The 14,603-nt window shown below is 29.8% G+C and overlaps 1 protein-coding gene across 2 annotated transcripts in view; it reads left to right on the top strand.

The window, feature by feature from the left end:
- LOC132950799 (protein outspread-like) overlaps window positions 1-14,603 on the top strand; it is an 87,980-nt gene that overhangs the window by 12,435 nt on the left and 60,942 nt on the right. For both annotated transcript variants that reach the window (XM_061022370.1, XM_061022371.1), the window contains exon 2: window positions 7,080-7,160. In XM_061022370.1, the coding sequence (XP_060878353.1) occupies window positions 7,080-7,160 (81 nt within the window). The remainder of the gene's footprint in view (window positions 1-7,079; window positions 7,161-14,603) is intronic.

The raw sequence follows: 14,603 nt of genomic DNA on the forward strand, positions 1-14,603 counted from the left end.
GGAGAATTATTGCCATATAAATATTAGGTTTATAAAAGGCAACATTTTTGCCGGCGTTGACTATTCACCTATCTAGGTATAATAATAATAATAATAATAATAATAATAATTATAATAATAATTTATACATATATACATATTATGATATAACTGCAACTGTTGCCTTAACTTGGGTAAGTTATTATAATCACTATGGTTCGGTGGTGTGTATAATAAATTCTGAAGATTTAGTAAAATTGCTATATCAAACTACTAACTATGTCCTATAGGTCATAATAATATTACAATCTGAATGCAAAACAGTATAGAACAGACGGTAATAATAATCAGTGTATTCGCGTTCGGGAGTGCAGTGTTCACGAGGAATAAGGGTATCACAATATTTATTATATACATTTTTTAAAAATGTTGTGTCCCACCCCGGACACTATTCTTTTTCATATTTTTATTTTTTTCATGACCATTCTCACAGCTTTCACGCTTTTAGTTGTGTAAAATATAACGGTTCCTCGTTAGTTGGTCGATACTCAACGCAACGAGTGTAATAATATAAGTATACATGTACGGTATCATCATAGATTACACTGCGTTTTTCTCGACGTTGCGTCGTATATTGTATATTGATGTTTTATTTGAATAATATAATAATAGTGTACAAGTATTATTCGGACTTGCGGCTTATCCTGTCCGTGTACAACACACACATATACAAGTGCCTTAATGATAGGCGTGAGTGGCGAGGAGATTATATTGAGAACACGTTTTGGAAGTGTTTGTGTGTGTGTGTTTCTTGACGTAAAATAAAATAATAATAATCGTTATACGATCGGAGGTAGTTGAGTTGATGACGACTCTATATTATAATATGAGAAAATCACGCGACGTGAAACTCGTAAAATGTAGATTTTAGTGCGAGTCTCTCAACCCTAGTCAGAGTATATTTTGAATAGGTAGGTACAAACGACCACGACTACGCATAATATAGTAATCTTATCGTTTTTATCGGATTTAATGACCATTGAGGTGAAAAGAGTGTTATCACATAAAATATAATTTTACGTATGGTGCAGTGTCCTATATAATCTGCAAGATCTGAAAAATATACATACTTAATTGTTTGTTTTTTTATGGTTTCGTAATATCTTTACGTATAAATACGTATACAATAATTAACAGCTATTATTATAATATATTATATTATGTATCTTGTACGTACTATACTGTATATACTTCTTAGTTCTATATGATAATTTATAGTTAAGTTGTAAATATAAGAACTATTTTTATAAGTATTATATTACATTATATTATAAGTGGAGATCCAGCACTATACCTGTGTATCAGTGTATCTATTGAGCAATTTTAAATTTTAATATTTTCAATAGATTAAAACTGCAGTTGAAAAAATCAATGATATTGTAAAATATACTAGTTATTATTAAACCAACTGTTTTTATTGATTTGAATAGTTCAAAATTGTGTGAACATGAATTCTTATTTATGTATTTATAATGTGTGTCCGTTAAGAATTCTTTTATCAATTTCCATAAACGCACTATATATTCTATAATAGAGTCGTAAATATTTTTTTAATTATTATTTATAAATACGATTAAATTTGGGCACTTTCAATTTCAAAATTCGGTAATATATACCTTGTTAGTATTATTTAATTGCGTTGGTAAATTTAAAATGACCTAGTATATTTAGATGATTTTTATTAAGTTGGGTTTTGTCCTCAATTTTATAATAATATAATTTATTTTATGGAAATGAAAATCAACGCAGTGATGGCTGTTATTTCGTTATTTTTGTAGCCAACAAATAATCTATACTATAAACCACAGAAAATAATTCGAGTAATTTTTTAAATTGTCTTCGTATTTTTCTGATATTTCACCTGATATTTCACTGACAAGTTTGAAACTATTCTCAATGTTTCTAGATAGTACCATTGATTATAAATACTAATATATGATAGTACCTAGTTTCTACCTAATTTCTATAAAACTGCACTACTAAATACATTTAAAATAAAAATAAATTAAACTGTTATTACTTATTATACACCATAAATTAAACATCTCGTAAATATATTTTGAAAAAAAGCAATAAATATAGCCATGAGATATATATATATATATATATATATATATATATATAGATATGAGTGGCTCAGCTATCACTTATTAACTTATCATGACTTTCAAAGCTTAAATCATATAAATAATTAAAGTAAACTGCGTTATAATTAGTTACTTCCAAAATATATATATTTTATTATATGATTAGTTTTAAAAATTTTAATCTGAATTTATCCCACAAATATGTCGCAGTATCGCACTATGGTGTGTTCTTAATGATAGTCGTACTTGTCGCTTAGAATGTTATGATGAATATCCACAAAGTACCCCATAAGAATAATTTAAATAGTACTATTGCCTGTAATTGCACGCGTAATCTTCAATCTTAGTACATTCGCCGCCGCTATGAAGGAACTAGGATCGGCGAGAGCCAAACATACTTATCACACCTCGTTTGACCGACGCGCGTTACTGTATAGGTCAAGGTCGTCAGACATTAACACGATGTGTGAGACCCGCCGTTGTCACACGAGGCGGGTTAAATGCAACTTTAATTTTTCCTACTTTATGGTTCATATACGATATTGTTTATATACGTTAAAATTCGGAAGTAGGCAAAGTACGCGTCGTATATATTGTTACCAGCTAATAGCTATACATAGAAATATAATTTTATTATATTATATAAATATATGCAATGTTTATGCGTGCATAATATAGCTATAATAAAACATTTTTATACATTAATAATAATTCCAACTCGCCAACTCGTGGTTATCGGATGATTTACCTTAATTGGGCACATCAATTAGACGCGATTGCGCGATCGCGATTGTGTGGTGAATAAGAAAGAGGAGGACCGAGGGGAAATAGGAATACAGATAGTAAAAATAATAACACAGACCGACTATATAATATACCTCCCTTCTTCGACGGCTGTAGGCGAAGTGTATGTTTTTTTAAATATATATAGTAGGCTTGGGGGACTTAGGAAAGTGCTTGTAGTAATTACGTTTAAATCTCATAGGCCGCCGCCACTAAATTCGGTATATAAATATATAAAATATGAACAGAGCCCATGCGTTGAACAAGCCGCACTGTAACCGCCGTGATTAACGGTCTCTTCCAAAAGAAGACCCGACCGCCAGCCCAGTCTTGTACTCCGTAAACTGTACATTTTGGTACTTTTTTACGTAGGTATACTCGTATTCTCTCGGTGTCTACTTTATCTTATCTTATATTATTATTAATATGTACTTACAAATTATTATTTCTTCGTGATTTGTATGCGTTTGACGGGTATTCGATTTACGCGAGTTACGACCGTATAGCAACACTCACGTTTACTGATTTTCTACGTCAAAAATAATTTATTAATCCTGAATTGATTATATTTGGATGAGAAATTGAAAGACAGTTTACAATAGTAAAAAAAGGTTATTAGTACCTAATTTATTTATTATCTAAATAAGTATATTACGGTGTAATGCGAGTATTTAAGTAAACTTTCATCATATTAATAAAAATGAGTTGTAACTATAACTCTTATTAAAACCAACACTTTTTAAACTGATAAAGTTTATACTGGTCACGAGAGCCGCAATGAATAATTTTGATTATAAAAGGTGGTAAGTAGGCGTTTTTATGATATAATTTACTTGAGACTTTGATAGCTTGATAAAAGTTAGAGTATCACTTCAAGGACTGTGTATAGGTTAATGAACTTGCAGTGCTCACCGTACATAACTTAATATATATTATATATGCATATTATAGTGTCATTGAAATCCATATTGTCAATATTGGATTACTAGGAGGCATACGTATTATTGTGAGTGTAGTATGGGTACATAAATATTATACTAGCTGATTCCGTGCACTTCGTTGCCCGTTAAATTTACCAACTCTATATGACTCAAACTTTGTTCAATTCGTTACCTATTTAATATTCGGTGTATGGTGTTCAAAATGTATCTTAACTTTTCTGTTGCCTGGAATAAAAATTCTGATTCGCAGTAGTATATTATAAGGTAGGCAATCTACTTGCGGTTGATCGTGGACCCTGTGCTGTTTACGTAAGTGTATGATTTAACTCTAAAGTATCAAAGTTATACCAAGTTTGATATAACATGGTGGATTAACATAATCCTAACCTAACCGTACTGAAATCCGTTGAATAAAAAAAAACAAATTTAACCCTTTTTAAATTAGCCTATCTTTTTCCCAGAGGTCTAATCTGCACACATACATTCATTTATGTATATATATATATATATATATTGACAAAAATAATAATACAGATCAACAAACATGCCCAATTAACCAATAGCAACCAATATATTATAATCCACTATTATTATTTTAATCTGCTACAATAAACTAAATTTTTATTTTATTATTTAGTTTATTTTTTCTGGACAAATGGCGCCACTATTGTATTTTTGACATCCACATTTCTTACTTTTCCGGCGGATTTTCCAAAAATTTTCTTTCATAGAAACCTTCTCCGTGTTATACTCTTTCGTTTAAAAAAAAAAATCAAGAAGATCTGATAAGTAGTTCTAGAGTTTACCCTGTACAAAGATTTTCACTTCATATTTATATAGTTAGATTATATATATTTGAAACTTTTCCCATTGTCGTCCACTGATGTCTACTCGTATACTGCCGTCCTAAGTAAGAATGCCGTAAGTTTCCTTCATGACATTTCGAGAAAAATGAGTTTTTATGTTTAGTGGTTTTTGGTAGTTTTATTTTCATAAATATAACATTTTTCAAACTAAAATACATAACTTATTATGAAAATATACTCGATGGAACTATTCAATTGTATTTAAAATTTTTATTTCACCAAGATATGCATGTTTTGATATTCATACTAAGTATGTTATTAATTATTTACAATAGTTTAATCTATAATAGACCTTTGAAGCCAAACCCTTTTATATAAATACAAACCCTCTTATATATATATATATATATATTATCAATCAATTATGTTGAATAATTGTTGATCGAATATACGATATAGTATCCGACTCGCAGCACCAGCAGCAGCAGTGGGTAAATATAAAATTATGCATATAATATATCCAATATACATATGTAATAGTAGGTATATATTTACACAAGGAGAGCCAAATGTGTTGCAATACGAGTAGTTCTGGACGTGGTGTATTTAATAATATATAATATATATAGTGTCATTTATTTTTTCTCTATATTGTTGTTCGTATACAATAAATAATGTTCGGACAGCAACGGGCTTGTACAAAACGAACGAGAAATAAATGTCAACACACGCGCGCGCGTATGAATATTATTATATTATAATTTATATTTTACAATATATGAGTAACCGCGATTTTCTCTATACTTTTTTGTGGCAGAACGCACTACTATACTTAACGATTCCAGTCGAAAATAAACATCACATACGAGTTTATTATAATATAACGCTAATATCGTGCGAGTCGTATTTGGAACCTACGTTTTAGGTTATGACAGCTATATAGGACGCCCCAGGATATGTTCGTCTGTTAAGTTTTCAGAATAACTGCCGCGGTTTCACTTTCGGATTTTTATACCATAATTTCGTTAGTTAATTTTTATTTTTACAAAATGTATTTACGTTGTACAATATATTATATATACAACAGCAATTTATTATCATTCAGTGAACAGTTAAAATCATGAATATTATTAATGGAGAATTATTTACTTTAAACTTGAGCGTGGATTTTTCATATGTAAGTTTTGTATTATTATAGATACCTATATAATATGTATAAATATATATTATTATATCGAGGACCTAAATCTAAAAGCCTTTTAAAAACTTTAAAGTTCGGAATTTGGCCGGTTTGACGATATAATTTTCCTTATAGGTACCCGGTGACGGGTATGAAAATAATATAAAGCGTGTACATTCGGACGTGTTGTTTTTTCACACTATTTGTGCATATATAATATATATGTTATATGTAAAATATACATGTAAAACGAGAATTTTAAAACTCGCTGTGACGGTTTCACGGTTCATGCCAACAATGCGCAACGGTGTAACTGAATAGGTGTAATTTAATTTTTTTTTCGCGACCATATTGAAACATGCTTATTAGTTATTACATCGCGCGTCTGGACGAATAATAAAACAACTGTTTTTTTAATTACTCTGCTGTTAACAACAACACTTGCTAGTTTGGGTCGAACATAACAATAGTAGCTGTGTATATATCAGGACAGAAAATGACGTCTAATTTATAGGTATATATTATAATATAATATTATTTTTTAGTTGGTTATTGCTATTGTTCTCTTAATATAATATATAAAGCAAGTACATATTATTTATCATATACCATAGACGATAGTGTATTTATTGAATTTTCAAATTTCAATATGTGTTGAACGCCATTAAAATTAGAGCAAAACGCGTCTGGAAAGCCTATATTTTCTTGCTAAGCTTTTTCTTTAACTAATCCTGTGAGAAATCTAAGAACTCGTTAAAAATTCTCACTAATCCTTCACACACGACAGGTAACGAATTAGAAGACCTAGGAGTACTTATAAACATATATACTTATACTATTCTATACCACAACCGCGATGTCGTTGACTTGTAGGCAAATTATAACCTTTTGACCTGACTATATACAATATGATGAATCTGCGGATACGGAAGTTATGTTTATTTTTGTGTCAATGGTTTTATTTGCCAAAATATTTTCAAAACTAATGAGTTATGATCAATGATTATAAATTAGGTATAATAATAAACGGTGTAAAAACGAGCGTATTATCTCGTTACTAGATATGGTATATCAAACATAGATAACATCAATTATTATTACTGTTTGATTTGTTAAAAACAATTCCTTAGGCAATATTTACTCTATTTACATATTACGAATTAATGAAACATGAATTTAAAATTGAATACGTTTCTGTATGGTGTATCAATAATAATGTATGATATTATAATTTCTGTTTCAGGCTACGAGGAAGGCTGTGAAATGCGGATATTTGTTCGTTGCACCTGGGCGAGATTTTACCAACCCCATCAATCGAACAAAGGTAAATATTTTAAAACATATTTACATTTCAACTATTGTGTATTTGCTTATGTTACACCGAAAATAGGATTTGAATATAATTATGACACATAAAAAAAACGCTTAGAACATTTGTATACGTACTACAACAAAAAAATGTCAAGTTACTCGAAAATTTAATAAACGATTTTGATGTATAACTTGTGAAATACAATTTAAAAATGTATTCAAATCAAAATTAGTATGTTTTTAGTTTTGGATAATTTAAAATTTTTAAATATCATGGTTCGCTGGTGTATGTATATAGTATACTAGATATTTTATTTATTCCGGGGCAAAAATATTTTGCAGCTACCATAGAATATAAATATCTAAATGTAAGTGTATCATTTACAATGATAAGATGAACGAATTTGTTTATTTAAAAGAATATTGTTTTGCTCCATTAATCCCTCGCGAATCAGGTTTTTTTACCTGGTAGACATTTTTTCGAATCGCAAAAACCAGTCAATCGGAAATAGTGAAAGTCGTCAATGATGTTTTCACCTAAGGGATAGATGATATTATTTTGGTTTCTCTTTTTTTTTATCAGAAAGTTTTTGACCATAATTACGTTTTGAATGGGATAAGAACAGAACTATTACAACAGCCGGTCGTGGTCAGTGTGTGTACTATGTATATAATTATAATGGTCTAACATAATAATGCAGTAATGATCACAACTTGTTTTTTTTTTATCCGGAGATAATTTTGTTTATTATCATTTTTTCCCCTATAACAGTGTGCAGTGTACATACATTGTTCACGAATGTCGTGTGTGAGCTAGTAAAAATTAATGACTGCTACACAACATGATAAACGTAGTAAAAATCTAAATAACTTAATACTTTTATCTGAGTTCTACTTTGATGGTTTTTTTCGTGTTATTGTGGTTAGCCAAAACTACCTATGGTTTTGGTAACGTGTTATGCTTATCTGTCTATATTCTGTCATATGACTGCCTTTTAGGTTATGTTACACTAGAACATAAGAACAAACCATACATCATATTTATTTTAAATTTCATAAGTACCTACTTAAAGTATAATAAGGTATGTAACTAAACATTTTTTTTACTTTTAATTTTTTTTTTAAAGTCAACAAAATCGTTGAAATTTTATAAAATGACAAATATTATGAAAAATAGCGGGTAAGTGGATCACTGTAAATATATATTGAATAAAAATATATTTAAGTAAGGATTTAGTTATTCTATTTATAATCATTGCCTAAATACTATATTATGATGATTAACATTCTGATTGAATTCATATTCGCTTTGTTGGAAGTGCTGATCACACTTAATTCAACAATATAATCGCAAATTGCAACAATTTTACTGATTAAATATTTAAAAAATGATAACAATAACGGGTGAATAAATAATTTAAATATAAGATTTCACAATCACCAAAAGTGTTATATTTTTAATAAAAAAACTACTAGTTTCAGCCTAGGGCCATCTTGAGGTACCTAATATATTAAAATAATTAAAAAATAAATACATAACAAATAATGAACTTTATAAATCATTAAAGTGTTTTACCCATAGACATATAATAGAATATATATAATAATATTATATGTCCATGGTTTTACCTATAGATTCGTAAATTGATAATATTGTACTAGAATTGATGATAAGCGTTTATATTGTTATCATTCATTATTTAGAATATATGGAAAAATTATATTGTTTTGTAAATCAGTTTGTTTGTTTTAAATATTATTAAAGCTACATAGTTTTACTTCTTCGTGAGTATATGTTGTTCTTTTTCAGGTAACATAATATACTGTGTTGTTGTGATTTAAAAAATTGTATAATACCATAACTATAATATGTATCTATTATAGAGTACCTTAGAATTTTTTTGATTAAAAAATATTTCTTTTTCTTCTCAAACAACATATAAAACATGCGGTATACCTGCCTCTTTTTGGTTAGACGTATGAGTAATAAATTAGTTTAAATGATTATTATTATACGTCCATAATATTTTGTTAAAAACCTGTGTAAATAAAATATTAACATAGCAGTCATGCCAACAGATTATGGTTACCCGTAAAATTACTGAAATACTGTAACATCTGTTTATCGATCCCTAAAAATTCATCAGACATAATCATAGTTTGTAATTATTTATAACTACATACATTTTTGATGTAATATAATAATTTAAGAATACTTTTAAAAATTCGAGACTATTGTATTTTAGAAGTCTTATCTCATTTCATACCATAATATATCTATTACTTTGAACATTAATAGTATAATTTATAATTATATATTTGTATTATCTATACATAATAATATACGCTATACTTCTGTATCCTGATATATCCGTATTGATTTGTCATTGGTTATACTGTCAAATCAACATCGATTATATATTTCATCTATGCATAATTTACTTGCTTATATTATTATTATTATACGTCTTTGCCATAGAGTGTTTTTTAGATTTATTCAATTAGTTTTTGTTAAAATCAAAAAAACCACATTTTATGATCAAAATATATCGTTCAATCTGCTGGGCGTAAGCTGTAGGTACATGGTTCGACAGTCGTGCGTATCGATGTATCGTATTTTAGTTTAAGACAGACCTGCGTAAAACATTATATTATACATGTATATGACGAGTAGTGAGTATAGGTACATAATATAATATACCAAATGGACTGCAGTGCAGGACAGACATGAAGAGTAAAAATATATATACTATTATAACGAAACCAGTCCGATAGTTGCTGGTCGTCTACAGGGAGTTGTCGTTGATTCAGAGATAGTTTTAATGCATTTTACCGAACAATCGTTGCCACTTATTTTTCGTTCTCACAGCGTATTTTACAGAATAGCATCGTATGCAGGCGTTTTTCTGTTTTCCTGTCTGTTTGCATAAATAAAGTAAATGTATTTGGAAAACGCACACAGCCCACTCTGTATATCATGTGTATAAAAAAATCGTATTTGAGCAGCTCTGCACTCATTGCTCAATATGTATTCGTCGTGTCTTCATTGTCGTACTGACGTATAAACCGTGTATTCGTGCAACTCCTCCGGTGATATGAAAATACAGTACACCCGCTGTTATCATGTTTAATATTTATGAATTGTCGCCCAGAAGACGCGCGCCCGCCATACCGCTTAAGACAACGCGCACACCCTGTATAGTAAATATAATAATATAATATTATTACACGTTACTCAGTATAGCGTATATATATATATACACACACACACACACACACACAATCAACACACGTCTTGTTCGTTGTTGTATTCCTATACCAGGAGAAGAACAGAAACAGGATGGATATATACGTGTTCGTCACGTAGTATTGTTATTAACGGAAGACGACCGTAGTAGAAAAAATTAACGGTCAAAAAATAAGGAAAATAATATATACGATGAAAAAAAAACACCAAACACGGATAGTGGCTGGAGTCAAAGACAACGACAGCGAAGACGACAGCGACGTGACTCCGGTCGTCAGTCAACCCGAACAAGCACGTAACAGATGATCCTTTTTTTCATATTTATAATCAAACAATTTACATTAGATATAGTATATAGATTTCGTTGTTTTGAATTTGTATTTTAGAAATTTACCGAGTGACGAGTGTTCATATATAGTTTTTACTAATCAGGAACATTTGCTGCAATACATATAAAATATATATCTAAATATTAAATTATGTCTTGATATAGGTAATACATGTATATTTTTCTATAAGAATTTCTAACAATATTATTTTTTTTACGACTCATAAAACTAATTACTATAAGAGCGTTGTGACACCACACGATTGTGATGTTTTTATAATTTAAATAATTTAAATCGAGTAACTATATTATACTGATTATGAGAAATGTGAGAAAAAAATTCCAATTATGACCTTTTATTATATGTAAACTGTCTAAAACTAGTAAACAATAATGTGTGAATATTTTAAATCATTTCATATTTATTAATTGTATTTTCACTAATTGTAATAGACATTTTTGGTAGTCCTCTTCTGAACAGAGCCTGCGCCTCGCGACAAATATCGCATCGTCGTCGTTGGAATATGCATCCCGTTTGGGTTTCTTGTGTCTCTTTTAATATGACGTAATATACAGCAACAACGCCCTTTATTGTGTGTGTGTGTGTGTGTGTGTGTGTATACGTAGAGTTTTTTCTTTATCATTGGACATATATAATAATAATAATAATAATAATAATAGTAACATGCAATACAATAATAATGATCAGTATACGCGGGGACGATGTATTGTCTTTTCGAGTGGGCGTCGCTGGAAGGACAGTGTGCGGTGCGTACCTATCCCGACAAAACGCGTACACATATTATCATACAACGCCAGTTGAACGGTCGTCGTCAAATAAAAGTATATACCTAATATAATATAGTATATAGGTACATCGACGTTACCAAATGAGGATGGCTCGCGTGCGCATAGGGCACACACTATATAGACGGGTGGGAAACGTCATCGTAGACGTCCGTGCATTTCGCATTGTTGCGCCGTGTGGGTTTGACTAGGCCACGTGCCGAGCCCCCCTTTTTTGGCGTTCTATGTGTGACGAAGGCCAGATCCACTCCGGATAAATATTTATAGATCGATATAAATAATACAATGATGTTGAAATAAAACGATGTTGATTATATTATACATATAAATATATAATACATTAATTTATACGTATATGCGCGCTACAGAAACTTTAAGCTTCTGCAACAAACCAAATACTACTGTTGCTGCCACCTGCCGGTACCTATATACCTTGTTATCGTACCACAAGAACCTCGCCGTTTCGATGATTTTTAGAAGAAAACTTGGCTGATATAACTGGAATTTATCGGCTCATATATAAAGATCGACCGGTCTAAACTGAAGTTTAAAAGATATAGCCTAAGAGGTAATGCGAAATTGGTTCCAGGATCAAATAAAGTGTACGAATGGTTCCCATGTTACGTACAAATCGGTAATTGTATGATATTTTATTAGGTTTTACGATGACTGGAAAATTTCATGGATCATAATAATTATATATCTAATTTATTAATATAAATAGAATATTATATATTTATTTTATATCTAATAAATTATCGGTTATGTTTAAGTCCCATCAGTCATGCATGTGTAACAACCTAACATCTAGTCGCACGTATATTTATTGAAATTTAAACGCGTGGGTTAAAATGGAAGTGTTGTTAAATGTAAAAACAAACAACTTTACGCAATGAATGGTTTTAAATACGAATTCCAAAGAAAATTTCAAACGGTGGAATTTGTACCAAAAGAAATTGAAATTTATTTTTAAAAATAATTAACTAAAATAATATTGAGTTAAGTATTCTTAAATACAACCATGAAAAAGATATTGAAATCATAGGTACTGGGCAGGCTACAAGTATAAATTACAAAGCAACAAGTTAAAAATAAAAGCTCAAAAAAATCTTGATCTCCTTATAAAAGTTATTTGCCAAAAACTTGTTAATTGTGATGTTGAACAGCTAATACCTCATAATATTTTTAGAGTAAGCCAAAATATTCACCCTAGTTATCTACATTATCTACAACATTATTAGAATGATATAAAACCTTAAATAGGTAATTACGATGTACCTAAAGTAACAAATCATGGAAAGAATTTTACATTTATAAATTATTGGAAAAAAAATATTGTAATTTTTACTTGTCTACATATTTTAGAGATGCTCAGCAAAATGAAATCGTGATTGTGGATGAAACTTTTAAAAGTTGCCCTAAATTATTTTATCAACTTTTTAAAATGCATGGTGTAAATTTAGTAAGTTAATTTAACATAGTTAAACAAAGACAACCCGTGTACCAATTCAGTAATTAGGAACCAACTCGTAGTCGTCCGACCTAATATAGATTGGAAGACAAGTATATTACTGTAAAACACTAATTTTAACGTGTATATACATTATACTTACATATTATAGCATTTATTGAAATTACACTAGGTATTATATACAGTAGGTACCCAGTCGTCAACAGGTTTATTGCACTCGGTAAAAAGTAGGTATATATATTATAATATATTATTATATTCTGTGAAACGTAAAAATACACGGCATATCACGCAGCTTACACAAATAATTTATTTAATATTATATATTCGCAGAAAAATAAAGTAAGTGCGTCGCAATAAAACGGATTTTTTTTGTAACATGAATGTGTTAAAAGTATACAAAAATACAATGAGAACTTATATATACTACTACACTTCTATATATAATATATATATATATCTATAAGGCGACCCATATCACTCGTTAAGTTTCTCCGTTATATACCCGAAAAACAGATCGACATCGTCTCTAATCGGCATCTATGGTGGTTTATATATACGCATATATTATAATGGTGCCTTGATAGTATATAATATATATAGGACCAAGGTTTGATTGGTGAAATAGCTACATTATATTATCATATATTGGCGCGTACCTATAAGTTTTTTATTTTTTTTTAATTATACTATAACGCGTATGTGCATTTATGTATGACACGAATATAATGACTTATCGATTTGACCGTGTGCAGCAGCAGAGCATAGCTGGTGGAAAGGAAACATTATGTAGGTATACCTATAGTATATATATGTATACTTTCACCGTGTGTGCGCTCGGGATAAGAGACCTTCGGCGGCCGATCGATTTAATCGCGATTTCTGCATAAAACGCGGAAAATGCATGCAATTGTCAAAATGGTATTAAAAAAACGCGTTGAAATATCTATACATACATAATATTATGTAAACCATTGGTATTGTGGTATTTTCGTTTTACTGCGGCAAGCATGTCGAGCGGCGAGCTGCACGTCTTGTGTACGATCAGAACCGAACTGATAAAGTCGATTCATAGGTACGTCGTTTTAGTCTTATGGCCGGTAATATAAATGCCGAATTAAGCTGTTATATTGAGATGAGTTTGTTAATACGTTTATGGTCTATGGTTTATACGTTATTATGTTATACCTGAGCCAATACGAAATTCTATCATATATATATATAGTGTATCACACTAACTAGGATCTATAATAATACTGCAGGTACCTGTTTCGTATATTTCAAGTGAAGCGACGATTTTTCAAATGCATAAAAACTATCCCGCGACGTATACATTTGAAGGATAAATACTGCAATCGTGTGTATAACATAATATTATCATTCGAAACATTAACGAGTAGTCTGCAGCCGTGTCTGTACACTTATCTAGGCATGTATTAATATTAATGCATATTATAGTGTGTTTACAAATATCTTCAAACGGATTCATAATATTTTAACGGTTAGATTTTATGTTATAATTTAGTACTTTAAGCAATCTGGCTTTAGCAATGTTTTTGAATCATATAAAAGATACTTACATAGTAGGTACATATATAATATG

The sequence above is a fragment of the Metopolophium dirhodum genome, chromosome 8 (genome assembly GCF_019925205.1).
Source record: "Metopolophium dirhodum isolate CAU chromosome 8, ASM1992520v1, whole genome shotgun sequence".
Taxonomy (NCBI): Eukaryota; Metazoa; Arthropoda; class Insecta; order Hemiptera; family Aphididae; genus Metopolophium; species Metopolophium dirhodum.